This window comes from Seriola aureovittata, chromosome 9 (assembly GCF_021018895.1).
Source record: "Seriola aureovittata isolate HTS-2021-v1 ecotype China chromosome 9, ASM2101889v1, whole genome shotgun sequence".
Classification (NCBI taxonomy): Eukaryota; Metazoa; Chordata; class Actinopteri; order Carangiformes; family Carangidae; genus Seriola; species Seriola aureovittata.
The window spans coordinates 26,424,107-26,441,511 of NC_079372.1; the positions used below are offsets into that span (position 1 = coordinate 26,424,107).

The 17,405-nt window shown below is 40.1% G+C and overlaps 1 protein-coding gene across 1 annotated transcript in view; it reads left to right on the forward strand.

Moving 5' to 3' along the window:
• The window catches only part of cables2b (Cdk5 and Abl enzyme substrate 2b), a 41,084-nt gene that overhangs the window by 14,047 nt on the left and 9,632 nt on the right, over positions 1 to 17,405 (forward strand). Inside the window, exons 2-5 of the mRNA XM_056384676.1 lie at positions 8,903 to 8,998; positions 14,404 to 14,481; positions 15,277 to 15,385; positions 15,523 to 15,691. Coding sequence (XP_056240651.1) covers positions 8,903 to 8,998; positions 14,404 to 14,481; positions 15,277 to 15,385; positions 15,523 to 15,691 — 452 coding nt within the window. The remainder of the gene's footprint in view (positions 1 to 8,902; positions 8,999 to 14,403; positions 14,482 to 15,276; positions 15,386 to 15,522; positions 15,692 to 17,405) is intronic.

A 17,405-nucleotide genomic window follows, 5' to 3' on the forward strand; every position in this document is an offset into this window, starting at 1 on the left:
ACATGCACACTCACCTGCTGATTCCAGCGCCACGTCTCAAAACCAGATGAGGCTTCACCAACAAACACAAACCAACAGTGCAGAGTAATTTTTCAGTCTCTTCCTCTGGTAGCTGTGACTGTTAGATTCACTATCAGATAACTAGAGCCTGCTTAACCAACCGTAAACAACAGCAGGTGTGCATATACTGCAGCTAATCACATACCGCATATTGTGCCTATGAGGATTGTTATTACTTAAGAAAAAATTGCAGTATGTATAGTAATGGTATAGATGCCTCAAACTGATGAGACTGACCAATCCATGAGTTAAACAAACACATTTTGAAACATGAAGGAGGATTTAAACACAGTTGGTGTACTCAGTGGTTTCAGTGTACAGAACTGAGACATGACACTGTTGATATTATCATTATTATATGTTCAAACTGGAATGAACATTCATTTCTGTGGTGTATGAGTATGAGCAGGGTGGACGGCCTTAAGAATCAACACTGATTCCTGTCCCTGCAGAGCAAGAGATCTGCAGAGGCAGATTAAGGCAGTGTGTTGATATAAGCCAGTGGCGTCTGTGTGTGTGCGTGCGTGCGTGTGTGTACAGTCTATTCTGGGCTGAAACACTCTGCCTCTGATCAGTGGGCGCTGTGTGTGAGGAGGAAGCAGCTGTCAGCTCGCTCATCATGATACAACAAAGGCAAATATCATTGATCCTCGAGGGCAAATCAGGGCACAGCAGGACACAGTTTGTCACGGCTCAGAAATACTGATGCCACTTGTTTTGCAATGATGGTCACTACGGTGCAGTTCAAATTAAGGGATCCAGTCTGATTTTCAGTTTCATGTTGTCCAGAGGATAAAACTGGAAGCAGCTGTTGTTGATGCCCATCGTTGACTTTTATCATTTTGGAATGATATTATTGTAGGAGAGCGAGAGATGGAGGACACAAGCAAAAGACACAAGTGAAAAGTTAAAAGTGGTGCTGGTGTAGTTGAGATAATGTAACATTTTCTTTGAACAGTGTGTGAAGAGGCGTGTTTAGCCAACTCTAAACAAAAATATGTTTTTTATCCAGATAAGAGAAATGACAGGTGAAGTGGCTGACTGATGGGATTTGCATCAGGTTTGCAGATTTGGTAACAGCGAAAAAAATTAATGTTAAGAGACACATATTAGAAATCCATCTGTTTGTTTTAATCCACTTTGGCATATTAAAAATGAAAATCCTGACAATGAAACATTTAAAGATAAACAGCTAAACCCCTGAGGCCGGACGTAGCCACCGTGACGTCACCCATAGGTTTCTGAAGAGCGGTTTTGAAGCTCAGAGTGGGCTGTTCCGTCATCGCCATCTTGCCAGTACCTGACTCCCGCTGAACTCCTGGCTAATCCAAAAATGGGCAAAGAGGAGGGGCGCGTGTCGGAGCATATCATCACTCAAAGCGGCACGCTGTCAATTATGCAGAACTTTAAGCCTTAAAAAAATTTAAATGAGTTGGTTGTATAAAAATTCACCCCCCGTACAGTTGTCATGACGGAGGAAATTAGCCGTACAGACCAAAACTGTTTTTTGCACCAGGCTGTAAACATGTTTATTTCTGCTGTAAAGTTGGGTATTTAACATGGGAGTCTATGGGGGTCGACTCGCTTTTGGAGCCAGCTCAAGCGGCCATTCAAAAAGCAGTTTTTGGTACTTCCATGTTGGCTTCATTTTTTAGCCTTGGAGGTTGCTGCTTGACACACACACACACACACACACACACACACACACACACACACACACACACACACACACACACACACACACGAACACATTAACAATGGACCCATGTGTCGATCGGCTAAAAACAACAACGTATACTTGTTTATTTACATATAAAGCGGGGAAGTGAGATCCGATCACAAGTGGTCAATCGAGACGCATGTGGAGACGCATTTAAAGCCAGGTGTGAACTGACGAACTGAGAGCTGTCCACTTGTGATCGGATCACCTGAGACAGATGTTAACACCAGGTCTGAACAGGGCCTATGAAACTGTGGCAGGACTTATCGCGTCAGCAGGGTAGGCGGTCCTTCAATGTGGCCCAGGACGCATTTTGTGTTCACACTCCTAAAAGAATGTGGACACATGTGGCCCAGACCACATCTGAATGTAGTCTGAGTGATCAGATCTCAAATGCATCCTCAATGCATCTTGGGTGCGTTTCCTATTAATGTAGTTACTTATTATTTGTTCGCTCTCGCTCATAGGGTAACGTAACATTAACGTAACACAGGTAGTGCAGCCAGAGCTACCGGAATAACGCCCCACTACTTGTTTTCCCCAGATGAAATAAGATATCCACAGATCACATAATCCAGTTAATATTTATACACATTTTAAGCACTTGAAGATCTGATCATCACCAAAGCATGTGTCATGTAGAGAGCATATAAAACAAATGAAATAGTCAAAGTTATCATATTGACATTTAAGGTGTATTGATTGATTTTGAGACAGCAATCATGCATTGACGTACACGCAAATAACATTCGTACACATAGTTTTAGTCATGAATCTGCACAGAGTTTGATGCATCTGGCCCCTGGCCTGAGCTGGAGATGTCAGTGAATTAATAAAAGAAGATAAAATTAGGACTGATCATAAATCACGTTGTGATTATTTTTGACAAATATTGCAATTGCAAAAATTGCACCTCCTGCGACAAGTGTTGGCTCATCTCCTAGGATAAAAGCACTACCTGACAAAAAAAAAAAGACAAAGTGTGTGAACAGAGGAGGCACATGTATTCATAAAATTAACTAAGTAGTATTGTTTGTATGAACTGTGTGTGTGTGTGTGTATTCGGTTGTGGGTGTGGAGACAGTCAGATGGACAGGAGGAGAGAGAGTGTGTGAGACAGAGACAGAAAATATGACGAGTGAACAGAGAACAGATGACTGAATGTTGTTTTATGCTATTTTAAGCGTACAGTGTTCAGACAGTGTGTTTGCACTGGATTATTTCAATCTAAAAAGACACCAGCTATTATTAGCTGGTGTTGTTCATGACTCACACTAAATAAAATGACTAAAAACAAAAATCCACCAGTACAGTCCGCGAAAACAGTCCTGCAGCTGGATCTGGGCCCTGACCTGCAGAGTCACCGTTTCCTGTGTGGTTTAATGGAGCTGTGGCGTTGAAGGTCAATTCAGGATGAATTTTACATGAAACTGCAATTCTGAAACACACACTAGTTGCTCTAAATTAAGTAGTATTCATCTAAAACCAACGGGCTCCCCTTAAAATTCAGATCCCTGTTCAAACCTTGTGTTGTAAGTTAAATCATCTGCCTTTTTTGCTGTGTCATCGTGCACAGAGCATCACAGGAAAACAGCCTGGTGGGTTTTTAAGTTTATGAAAAGTCCTGTCCCAGAATTACCTAAATATAAACCTGTAAATATAACTGTAATGGAAACAGAGGAGGGATGGAAAAGACTGTAATTTGTCTGCATTTCTTTTTTTATTATTTTAGTTTCTTCGTGAAGTTTAGTAGAGTGTAGTTAAATTGGACGGCAACCATGAATAATGTAGTTTTCTCATAATTGTCGGGAAGGTGTACCGATGAGTGCCAGAGAGAGAGGTCAAATTTTCAGTTACAACAAACTTCAAGGTGTCCTGACAGTGTTTCCTTCACCAGGGCACATGAACACCTTCATCTTATTCAATTCAATTCAATTCAATATAATTTGCATAGCGCCAAATTATTACATTATCTCAAGGCACTTTACAGGGTAAGGTCAAGACCTTACTTTATTATAGAGGGAAACCAAACATTTCCCACAAAGACCAAGCACTTGACGTCAGCGAGGAGGAAAAACTCCCTTTTAACAGGAAGAAACCTCCAACAGAACCAGGCTCAGGGTGGGCGGCTGTCTGCCTTGACCGGTTGGGTTTGAGAGGAGAAAGGGGGTGGAGAGAGAGAGACCATAAACAGCTGTATATGCTGTTGATTCTTAATTGTAACAGTGAAAATAATAACAGTTATACCCGTAGGTAATGGTGTTATCATATATACTTTTAAATGTTAATTGTCCACCATAGTGGAGATAATAATACTAATACTTATAGGTAACGGTGTTATCAATAATACCAATAAATAACAGTAATAATAGTAATAATAATGCGCTCCAGAAACCAAAATACCTTGTTGTGCTATTATGACGGTCAAATGAAGAAAACCTTATATTTGATATATTCATTCTTTCATATATTCATGTATTGATTTCTTCTTGTATTTGTTGTTACATAGTGATTTATATTTCCTGAAACAGAAGACCACCCATGTGCTCAACCCTTGTGTACTTCTCCTGAAAAAGGACATCAGCCTTTTGTTTTGGCTGGTTGACCTTTGCTTTTAATTGCACAGAGATAAAAAATATTTCCAGAATAATGTCACAAATTCAGAAAAGCTTCCCAGAGAATCTAAAATACAAGCAGCTAAACATGTCTAAAAGTAGATTATCTGAACCCATCTGAATTTGTTTTTGGCTGAAATGGAATCTAGAAAATAACCTTTGTGGAAAGTAGTGGAGTTATGACGTCCTTTTGCTGAAGGGGGTTACTGGTTCGTTTCCCTCAGTGACAGTAAACATGCTTTAAAGATACAGCCCATCTGAACCCCCAGTGTATTATTGAACATGCAACCAGTATGTATCTTTATCAAAACACAGATCTTCATCCTCATCCTCAGCAGCAAGGGAAATGGGACACTGGATTTTTCCGTTCCCACAGAATGGAAACTTTCCACCAAATCCCGGAGAAATGGAGCTGACTGGTTCTCATGGAAATGGGTCGCTGGTGAGACCGTTGCAATAATGAGTCTGCAGATCCACAGCTCAGATACTGGGACAGATTTAGACAGACTGGGAGAGTTCTGGCATCATCAATCACGCTCTTATCGAGATATTGTTTGTTTTCTCAACTGAAACCTCAGAGCTGAGAAAAGAATCTAAAGATAACTAACTGAGCCGTTTGTCGTGACAGTGAAGCATTTGTCATAATAAACTCATCATTTATGATCATAATTGTGTGTTTGGGTTTGTTTGTGCTCCATCCAAACATGTTGTTAAGTCCTGATTATTATTTGTAGCTGTCAATCATGAGATCAGGTAACTACTGTCATTACTGCAGCACTGAATAACACTGCTCATTATCCAGCCATGTGACCTTGTGAGAGTGGTTGGGCATCAAACCTCAGGACTTTTTTGGTACAGACCAAAATGTGTCTTTGTATCCAAGTAAAGCTTGTAAAGAACGTCTGTGATCTTGTTTACCTTCAGATAGTTTCTGATTTAAATAATAATTTTGCCAATTTTAGACGAAGTTGTTGCGTGGCTGCTTGTGTTTACACATTTTAGAATCTAATTCAGAATAGATTTCAAGGTTCTACTGTTTGTTAATGAAGCCCTGAATGAATTAGGCCTCGTCTCCCTCATTTGATTTGCTTGTTGTTTTGTTGTGTTATTTTGTTGTCTATTGATGTTTTGATTCTCTGTGTTGATTGTATTTTTCTTGATGTTGTACAGTATTTTGCTGAGCTAATCAAACCTGTTTAACATTTGAGAACTCAACATGTTTCTTCAAAGCGAAGTATCCAAGTAAGTATCCTTTTGTTATCTGAGCATGTTACACAGTCAGACAGAGGGTCAGGGTGCAGCATTGTCAGGCTCAAAGGCACTTCAGAAGAGACCGGTGTGTTGGCTGTAATGAGAATCAAACGTGTGACTGTAAGTGTGTCTGTGTCTCACTGTGTCAATCATTGTGGTCATATTTGTCTTGGTCTCATCTTCATCCTCATCCTCCTCCATCTCCATCAGGGGCATTGGCCAGCGTGCTCGATTCCCACACAATAGAAACATTCCATAACATTCCGGAATGCTGCAGAATGATGGTTCCCATGGAAATGGAATGCTGAGAAGATTCCATCATGTGACTGTGATGTTACAGCAGATACCAGGGATGGTCATCAGAAATAGACTGTTTGTTTTAATAATACTGGATCATTGACAGCTGAGGCTGTTGTGGTCAGAATATTTCTATTTTAAATCTTTATTTAGAACCAGACGAGGTCGACTGGTCAACATCTCTACTGGAACAGCTGAAAATCTACATTTCAGTACAGTGACACTGTTGGCATCATCTCTGCGGTGTTTGTGGTGTTCGGCGTATTTATAGGTCGGAAGGATGTAGTGATTAAATAGATTCTCTGCTCAGTTTCCATCAGGACACTTGTCTCTCATTCTGTCTGAACATACTTCCCAGAACACTAATAGAAACCAAATAGAATCAGGATTGTTATACATTTTGGAAACAAGAGCGTGACGGTTTGCTTGGTTTATTCCAACTGACAGATAAAAAGAACAATGCAGTGGTAACTTACCAGGCTGTTCGGATAAAGAGGGTTTGTCTGAAATTGAACCAGTGAGAAAATTCTCCCACCAAACGTGCTGCAGGAGTCCGGTGCAGAGCTTCTGAAAAAGACACCAGCGGCTCTGTACTTTTCTGTGCAGGGTAGAAAATGTGAATGTAAAACAGATTCTCACACACCCCTTTCTACTGCTGCATTATGTATTAAATCATGACACCGCCATAATGTGGAAAATCAGAACGTGAATAAAGTGAATTGGAACAATAATTCAAACAACTACATGTAGGCAAGAATTTAAGATAGGTATCATCAATGGCTGTTTTAAAGAAGTGAAGTGTTTAGGTAGAATATCCTGTTTCATTTGGACTATAGATGGATAAATATTTGACAAGAAACGTGTGAATAGTGTTTTTGGGTGGAATGTTAAAGGTCCAGCAGAGGGCAGAACATTCTGTTTGAGCCTGAATCTCAATGTGACTGTACAAGGAGACGCATCTAACTAACCCAGATGTTATTACTACATAACACATATCAAACATCTGCTGTACACCATTGTTCTGAGAACTGAGGGCTGACAGTAGGAAGGTCATAGGGTCACGTAGTGAGCAGCAGTGATAAACAGTGATATAAACTCCATGTGGTGTGGAATTGTTCAGTCAGCCATAAAAAGAATATTTAAAAAAAACAGTAACAGATGCTATGTGTGTGTGTTTTTGTGTCTCTCCCTCTATGTGTGTGTGTTAGCATGTGTCTTTGTGTGTGTGTATATGTATGTGTGTGTGTTCACAGTTGTGTAACAGCTTCTCAGCAGGTCTTAGTGTTCTGCTTACCTCCAGGGGCTTATGGCTCAGATCTGCTTTGTGCATGTGTGTTAAATATTTGCTCTGTTTAAAACTATATGTTATGTTGTCATATTGTCCTTCACGCAGAGCCTGGCGATGTATTGATTATAGTGTCAGTATTGTGAAGAGGGAAGATGTTCTCTGAGATTCTGAAATGATGTGTGTTTTAATTTATCTTAGTAATTTTTAATCAAGCAACGTTTTGATCAGACAGAGATCTTTGTCAGGTCTTGCACACTCTACCTGCATGGTGTTACAGTTGCCCTATGCCCTGGGCTTTATGCAGTCACTGCGTAAGTCCTGACCAGGTCCACACCAAACCTGCTGGACCACATCTGATCCAAACAAATATATTTTGGTTTCATCCGACCAAAGAATGAGCTGCCAACATTCATCAGCCATTTTTCATGTTCTTTTGAAGTTTAATCTGCAGTTTTGTGCCATTGTATGAGCGATGGTTTTCTTCTTGGATGCCGACCTTGTGCCAAGCTCTTAACCGCCTGTTGTTCAATGCAAGGTTGTGTAAATAATGAATTGTGTGTGGCGTCATGTGCGCCCTCTGTGATTGGTAGGTGATTGCCTGCTGTAATTGTGTTACAGCTTATGTTCAGTAGCCTGTTACACAGAACCATCTGTTGAAGGCTTTGATTGAAACTGATTGGAAAAGAGGAGGTGCTTCCAAAAAATACTCTGCAGGTGATTGGATGAACCATATGTCCATCACAGGCTAATGTCAACCAATCAGATGATCCTTCCCATTTTTCCGCAACCAGAGTATTAAACTCTTGCTGAAGAGAGTTCTGATATAACTTATGCTATAGTAACATCTATGCTAACCTCTTCAGTGTGTTTACAGTATGTGAGAAGTATAAGACAAACGTGTGTGTGTGTTTGTGTGTGTGTTGTATGTTTGCAAAAATATGCTGAAGGGCTGTGTGGAGAATCTGCTGCATGTGTTTATGTGCCATGAGATTATGCATGTGTCCTATATCTATAAATGTGAGTATGGACCTCTAAATGCACGCTGTGAATAACATACAATTACAGTTCGTGCATTGTGTGTGTGTTTCTGCGTGTGCATCTAAGACAAATGCTGATGTCAGTAATGTTATGTAACCACTGTGATGTCAGTGAGCTGAGCTCCTTGGCCTGCTGTCATGTCGACGTCTGTTGTTTTAATCCACGAGGTCGACACAGCAACACAAACTGGCTCACAGCCTGACCTTCAGCAGACACACACACACAACTTGAGCTTTGGCGTCACAAATCAGCAGATTTTTGAAAGCTTGAAAACAAAGAATTAAAAACAATAAAAAATTTTTAAACATGTGAAGGATTAAATATTTTAAAATTCCCTACAAATTTTGCTCTGTGATTTCTTTGCAGGTTACAGCAACAGACTAGGGGGTAAATGTGTGTGGGTTCATGTTAAAGCAGCTTTCCTAACACCAGTAATAACAAAGCTTTCTGAAAGAGAAATATTTCTATACTGTTGTTTTGGTATCTAACACATTCCTTACATATATGTTCTATATATCAGTCTTAATTTCTTGTGTCTATGTGAGAGTGAGTCCCATTCATGATTTACTGAATTGAAAGCGCTACCCATCATTAATCTCTGTGTCTCTCTTTCTCTCTCTCTCTATCTCTCAGGACTCGTAACCTCTCTGGTGGTTCTCCCAAACCTCGACACACCAAGAAGATACACTTCATCAAAAACATGAAACAGTACGACACAAGAGGCAGCAGGTGAGACACACACAAAGGTTTACAGACGAGAAAAAAGAGTTTAATGTTGAAGAGTAAAAATAAACTTTTTAAAGTTCTTACCAGTTCTTGTCTGGCTGCAAAGTGGTCGGTTTTATTTTGTTTCATTTTTACTTTTCATTATGTTTTTAAGTGTGTTATGTTTAACTGTGTTCTGTGTTTCACCTCACTGAAAGACAACGTTCCCCTGAAGGACGCTAAAGATAAAGGTACAAGTTGAAAGTGGCATATATCACATTGTCCCACTGCTCCAGCCAAATCTTTGTCCAGGTGTAGATAGCGTTCAGCAGCGTGTTGAGCTCTGCTGTTCACAGCGTGTAGAGTTACAGAACAGCACAAGGTCAGGACAGTGGGCTTAGGCTTTAGGTTTGTTCATTTTCTATGGCACTGGAAAAAACAAGACAGCCAGTTTAAACAATAGTAGCAACTGTTTTTGACCCTGACACCTGTTCCTGCTGAGCTCTCTCAAAAAAACATTCATGGGTTCTGCAGGAATACAGGGTGCTAGAACTGTTACTTTAAGCCTACAGGTCCTTTTTATAACCCTACTGAGGGTTACACTCTCAGCAATAAGTCAGTCTACCATTGTGCAGTCACAGTGGGCTGTGGGGTTGATGGTTGAGCGTCCAATCAGAATACGCCCTGGAGAGTTATTTTGAACACATCTAAGTGAAAAAATACCCAAACAATCCCTCCTAACCTCAACAATTTCATGTGCTCTTTATAGTTATTAAAGTTAATGTTTGTTTTTATGATGTTATTAAAGGACACTAGGGGCCACAACGATTTTTCCATTACAGTTCCTTCTCTTTAACCTTGACATATGCAGCTGACATGCAGGCGTGAGCCCACCTTCACTCTAGAGCAGGAGGGAACTGAGCTGTTAGTTTAGCTCGTGGAGCCTGGACAGTTTCATTCTGTTCAATTCAATTCTTCCTCTATTGTATTCTATTCTTGTCCTTCCTTGCAGGGTTTATAAATCAGACCTGTGGGTCAAAGGGACGCAAGACTGCACATCAGATAATAATACACTCAGGGCTGATTGTTTTAAAATAGATCCAGTGAAGCGCAGCAGAGCTGTTGTTTGCAGTTCAGCCAAGTCTCCATGTTGTCACAGAGTGGCTTACACTGAACGTTAATGTAAGTAAATGTTGTGCCTCAGAACTGCTGCTGCTGAGCCCCAGGATCACAACCCAGGATTATGAATGTGTCACCAAGTGGTTGTTATGAATATGTCAGTATTGGTGTTTCCATCAACCACCTGCTGCCAGCGTTGTTGCAGGTTTTCATAGTAAAAGTAGCACAGTGCAGCTGGAAAATCATTCAAATATAAATAATGATATACAATCTGAAATTTATTTTGTTTGCCAAAGTGGCAATGCACCGCGGCATTGATGCATCTTGCATCAAAGGTTGCGCTCCTCCTTGTCAGTCTCATAAATGAGTCAAACCAGAATGTACAGATGTCAAACACATACTGGTAAAAGTCAGTGGAACGAACTCTGTTCAGTGATCGCAGTATCACAGTCGTCTGTTGGGAACAATCCACTCAGAATCATGGGAAAATATACTTTCAAACTACAGATCTTGTCTTCACACCACAGTGTCACATTGTCACCACATTTAGACTTTTTCTACAGTAACAAAAGTAATGTATTTGAATCTTCTGTCTGGAAATAAGAATTAAATTAGCTTCTTATGGATTTACAGTATCAGTACATATTTTGACAAAACTAAAGCTCTGATTATCCCGTTGTCTTTGTTCTTGATGCTAACCTCTACTCATCTGAATTGGAATATTTATGCTATATTGTAAACTGTGGACATAAAAGGCAAAGAACTCTTTTCAGAATCCAAATTTTAAACAATTTTGTCCATTAAAAACTGACCAAGAGCATGTAAAGTAGCACTTAAACTCTGTGAGCCATATGATAGTATTTCTGAGTAGGCTAACCAAAACAACAACATATAGCATTCTGAGTTTAGACATTTTTGTTACTCTGCTGTGAGCCTGTGAATAAAGAGTGAGAACTGAACATAAATAGCCTAGGGTTTAAAAAAACACTGCTCTACAGCATATCCTTTGTGACAATGAACTTTCCTTCATAGAGCTTATTAAGATAAAGTCAGTGGTCACTGTTAATATCTTGGTCTCATCTTAAGTTAATTTAAAGGTCAATTTAAAAGAAAAATGGATAAAATAAAACTTCTTGGGATGTTCTCTGTGTGGCTCAGTAGTTACAACCTCTGAGTCAGGGGTTCAGATCCCAGTGGGAATGCTGTTTATTTTTCCTGAAGGTGATTATGGAATGATTTGCCTCCACTGTTATGAAATGTGTTGTAATAAATGGACGAATGAAGGAGACAGAATCCTCAGAGGAGTCACATTTCCAGCAGATCTGTTGTGATGCTTCTGCTGTTTCCAATTAACTCCCTGGTGACTTCCTGCTCTTGACTTTCCCATGCATCATGGGGAACAAGCTGTGTGTGTGTGTGTGTGTGTGTGTGTGTGTGTGTGTGTGTGTGTGTGTGTGTGTGTGTGTGTGTGTGTTAAACTGCGTTTAATCCAAATTCATAATCTGTCTCATGGGATGGACAGAGGAGGAGGAGCAGCAGGGACACAAGGGGTCAGTCCATTTTTTTTTTACAGATGTGTCCAAAATAAAGTTGTAATGATTCACTCTCAGTGTTTATTCACTTTTTATGTCAAATTCTACAGCAGATAACTATATATTTATCTCTTGTCATAAGAAAATAGGCTCAGAATCAACTGAAATTCTTTACCCCTTTGGGTCCTCATTAAAAATGAACTGTAGGCGTTTGACCAGGGTCATGTCTATAAAAGGAACCAAAGTGTTTGGATTAGCTGCTGTTTATTAAGTTTATTTCAGTGTGGCTTTCTAAACAAAATACAGTATATAAGAGATAAAAGCGTCAGCTGCATGTTTGAAAGATCAGATACTGTCCTACAGGCTGACGTCAAAGACCCGTGTGAACCAATTACCATTCATAAAGATGGACGACGCATCTCCACTTCCTCCCATTGAACGCTGCCATCTTGTGCTGGTGTTGTCATTTGGAGCCAGCGTGCGCAGTAGTGATCAGGGGGTGGAGGCACGGCATCCAAGTCGAGCCCTTACACCTGCTCGACCCAATCACAAGTCAATCACAGATCATGTGATTGATGTACCAACTAATTAATACCAAATTTATCAGAATAATGAACACTTAAACAAAGAGCTTGATAAAATACCTAAAATGACAGAAACCATCTTTGGGAAAAATTAATTTGACTATGTCCCATTGGCTAACATGGAGGAGGCGGGGTTTATACTGCAACCAGCCATCAGGAGGCGATCAAGATGTTTTGGCTTCACATTTGAGGAGCTGTAATGTCGTCCATCTTTATATACTGTATACTGTCTTTAAAAAAAAAAGAAAATCTTACATCTGTTACTGTTGACTGGATTTTATTTTAGTGGTCAGCCTCTTGGCTCCAACTGTGTGTGTGGGCTTTTGTGTTTTTAATGTTGTTATGCTGTAGGAAACACAAGATCAGTGACTTGAGGTTTCTCAGTGGCTGCTCAGGGACTAATGTAAATAATTAATCGCAGACATGATTAACTCAGAGATAAGTGTGTGTATATTTTCACACACTTTTTCCAGCCTCTTTGCTTCCTCCAAAGATAATGACTGAAAACATTTTTCCTCTGAGACACAAACCAGGCGAGCGACGCTGCTCTGCAGGGGTTTATACTCCAGAGGACCCACAACAAAAACACAAACACACACACCCACACAGCCTCTCTGTTCCATTGAAACCTCATTACAACACATTGTTAAGCAGAGTCTCTGGTGAAGGTGCAGACACTTATGTCAATTAGGAAAGTGTGTGTTTGTGTGTGTTGCCAAAACATTGAACAATGACATTTATTTAGATTTGATCAGCACTCCCACTGCCAGTGTCGGGGCTTTATTCACACCTACTGAAAATAGAAATAGATAGATATAGAACTGGGAGCTTCTACCACATGTCTTGCTTGTTTTCAGTACAGTTTTCTTGTGTGGAACCCGACGACACACAAGGGATTTTTACAATCAATCAGACGATTAGCAATACATGCCTTTTTAGTCATCAAAGGCTTTTTTGTTTCCTGTAGAGTCTTACTGATGGAGGCAGGAATCAAAACCAAGTGTAAAAGTTAAGATTGAGATTTCAACACCAGGTGAAGAAGGAAGTTTTGTTTAGTTCTGAATTTATTGTCCAACAAGCGGAAGGAAAACTATACGTAAAACTATAGTACTTGTAGTATAAAAAACAACTAAAATGTATTGGTCTGACAATAAAGTTGTTACAACAAGAATTACTGGAGTTTCTACCTCTCCAGACTTTTTCCCCCCGGCATGCACCTGGGGAATACGTATAGTTTTACCAGAATTCCCTACTCTCTTTCTACTCTGGAGTTTTTACCTCGTCAAATGCCTTCAACAGAGCATGCTTTGGAGTACGGCTGGGCCATGAATAATTGTCATACTCACCTCAGCAATGACTAATAAACAATATCTTATTAAATAGACCTGTGCACAAGATTTTCCATCCTCACAGTGGAGTTCTTATTAATTCCTCATACTGAAAATAAACTGACAATTATGGATCATAACTGAGTTATTTGTAATTTAACATATACAGTAGCTGAAATAGAGGCACTGCACTCAGCTGCTGGTAAACTGAACTCTGAGCTCTGCTTGAATCTCAAGAAAGTGTCGCATTTGGTTTCTGATAAACTGTCGCTCATGCTGAATGTTTACTTTTCTATTCATGCTAACCTGACTTCACTGTGACGACTGGCACACCTGACTCACCTCGCACACCAACAGAAATTCCCATAAATCATTTTATTTAGTTTTGTCCTGTATCAGGTTGACTGATGCCAAACTGTGGCCACACGACTGACATGACGTCTTTTTCTGTGTGTCAGCTCATTCTCATCTGCTGCATTTCTCCAAAATTTGAGTCACATTTCCTGTCAGAGTTTGACTGGACACGCAGGGTAAGTTACATCACTTACAGCTGCAGGTGGAAATATGCCAACTCGACTGAGTGTCGACTCACATTCTCTGCTGTCGTTAAAGGGTAGGTGTCAGCTTGCATTAAGGGATTAATTAATATTCATGAATACGACTAAAATTAGGTCGGATGGAGAGTCATAATGTCAGTTTTGGTTACTTTTCAGGTAATTTCCCTGTCTGACTTCAGAGTTGGTTTTTGACAAAGACGGCTGCTTCTCACCAGTAGTTTCACCAGCGGCCTTGACAATGAAAGTTTTTTCACCTGTAAACAGAGTCATGTGGACAGATGTGGACAGATGTGTGTGTTTGTGTTTCAGGATTGTGCTGATCTGTGCTAAGAGGTCTCTATGTGCTGCCTTCTCTGTTCTTCCCTACGGAGAGAGCTTCTACCTCAGGTAATCAACACGCACACACAGACTCTTACTTACATGCACATACATGAACACCATACAGTGTGCATATTCACACACACAGTGGTTGAGTAACACTAATCTTACAGAGTAAGAGGAAGTGAGCTCACGCGTCACAGTTCCATTTTTATCTTGTAGCTGATGCTGCGGTCTGACACTGAAAGTTCAGTGTTTTCAGCCGAGCATGTGGTTGTGATGGGAAGTGACCTTTTAGTCACAGGCGTGTCTCTGAACCACACGTCCCGCCCTTTCACCTGAAAATGCTGCAGGCAAGCGGAAAGAAGAGAAAGTTGCGAGAAAGCTTTGATGGTTGTAAGGATTTGTTGCTTTTTAAACGGTATTGTAAATATCTTTGGGTTTTGGACCTTTAGTTGAACAAAAATAACAATTTGAAGATTTCATTTTGGCCTTTAAAAACAACTGTTAAGGACGTTTTTCACTGCTTTTGTTAATTGCAGCCCCCTTGGAAAGATCAAAATCAAAAGCGGTTTATCCTCTGGGGGAAAAGAATATGGTCGGTATTTTTGATTAAATTATGACAGCTGGATTTTGCTCTTTCTTGTGTACGTTTGGATAAGTTGTGGTCTGATAGTTTAGGGATTAGGAGCCTTAGGATTTATCCTCTGATATTTTCAATATTTTTAATGACAATCTGTGTAACCGTTTACATAACATATCAATAACAGATCAATCTGTTACTCACTTGCATCTCTTCATAGACGTGTAGCACTGATTGGTATCGGAAATATCTAAGGTCTATCGCTCTCTCTCTCTCTGTAGTGACCCCACATTAAACCACCCAAGGAGGAGACACTCGTCTGGAAACATCTCCACCACCCTGGAGATGCTGCCGGGCCTAGAAGGCTTCCAGTTGGAGACCTATGGCAGGGTAGATAAACCAACAACCACCCACACTCACTCATGTTTACACCCACAGGCAGATGGTATGATCCCAGGGAGTTTAATGTGTTCATATAAACCTATATTCATCTCCTCCTTCCATCTCTTTCTCTCTTTATGTCTCAGTCGGTGTCGTACGCCCAGTTCCTGTACCCCACCAACGCTCTGGTGAGGCAGAAGCCTTCGTCAGCCAGTGACCTGACCCTGCAGATCCCCATGTCCAGGAGCACACACAGCATGCCGGGCAGGAGTTATCCACCTAGCAGGCTGAACAGCACTGTGGGACTGGACCTAGGTAATAAACACTTACATACTGTGTGTAGCTAGCCTGGTTCATTCATTTAAAAATAACCATGGTGTATAAGAACATGCTTGAGGTGGATAGCGGTGTTTTTTAGGATGTTGAGGGAAGCGGGGTGCTTGTTTTTCTCCCTGTGATGTCCCTACAGGTTGGTGCTACATACTGTTTACTGACCAAGCTGGGCCCTGTAATGCATGCAGCATCTGTGAAATCCTGACGTTGTGGTGAAGCTAAAGGCATCACACTGTTTTATAACTCTGAGCAAAACCAAATGATCAGTTTGGACACTGACATATGGGTAGAAAGATGGGGGCTGTGAGAGCTGAGCGTGAGAGACGGAAGAGATATGTCACAGAAAGACAAAAAAATATAAACCTGCCATCAGTGCACACATTCTCTATTTCACGTGTTTTGTAAATCTATAAAACACACACACACACACACACACGGACACATGCACTCGCACAGCTGTGTTGTGTTAATGAAAGGTTCTGGATTAGAGAGAGGTTTAGAGGCTAATACAGGGCTCTGTCAGTGTGTGTGTGTTTAGAGATAAAGGATGTGACACACACAGGGTGTACACTACATATGTATGCACGCGTGTTTAATATATAAAGAGGACGATGCTTTAGCACAGCTGCACTAACTCCGTTTCCTTTCACTGCCTCATCCCTCCTCGCTTACCTCATCCCTCCGTCCTGTGTTTGTTTCTTCTTCCTCTCGTTACGTCCTTCTTCTGTATTTTCATTCTTTGTCGGCCTGCAGTTACACTCATACCCCTCTGCTTTCACCTCCTTGATCAATATCCACAGACACCAATCAACTTGACAGTTGTGTTCTGAAATCCTGACATGTCACGAAGTCTCGTTACATCATGAAACACTGAGGTCAGAGTCTTAAGTCACAGTTTATGTAGATCAAAGTTCAAAGAATAAAACCATAACTACAAACTGAACAGGCTCAAGGTTTGTTTTAGATTTCTACTTTCCATTAGCTTAACATTAAAAACCCTGCAATGTGTCTGTGGCTTAAACAAGTCAGAAATTACTGACAGAACTATTAACCCAGTTACCAAATACAATGTGTTTCCCTTGTGTAACAGGGAAAGTCATTAGTGCCTGAGCAATTTATTGGCAGGATAAAATCAGATTATCCCAGAAATCGGCCTTTGTGTTGGCAGATATGAAGAAAAACAAAGCAAGACAGTAAACTGCAGCAATAAATGTTTTATTGGCAACGTTTTTTATGAATATTTGACTTTGATTACTCAATTAAAAGTTTGTTTTGTGTGTTTTTATCTTTGTTTTTTAGGTAAATTATAAACTATTTATTTATTTCATTTGTTTATTTGATAGGGATAATACATGTTAATGAACATAAGTACAAAATACCCAATATAAACATGCTGGATTGTAGCAAAAATGCTACTTTACATCCATTAATGACATATAACTCTTACTTAAGAAATCTTTGTGTATGTCATGCATAAGAGACAAAGATCCGTTCAAATATATTAAATCAATCAAAATATTCAAACTACCTCCCTGATTGATGAATTGTTCAAAGATTTAACATTGCACTTCTATGTCAGAGTCTTAATGGACAGTTTAAAAAAAAATAACACCTACATCTACTCACTTCAGGTTTTACCCCTTATCATAAAAGATTTCTGATGTGTGTGTGTGTGTGTGTGTGTGGTTGTGGTTGT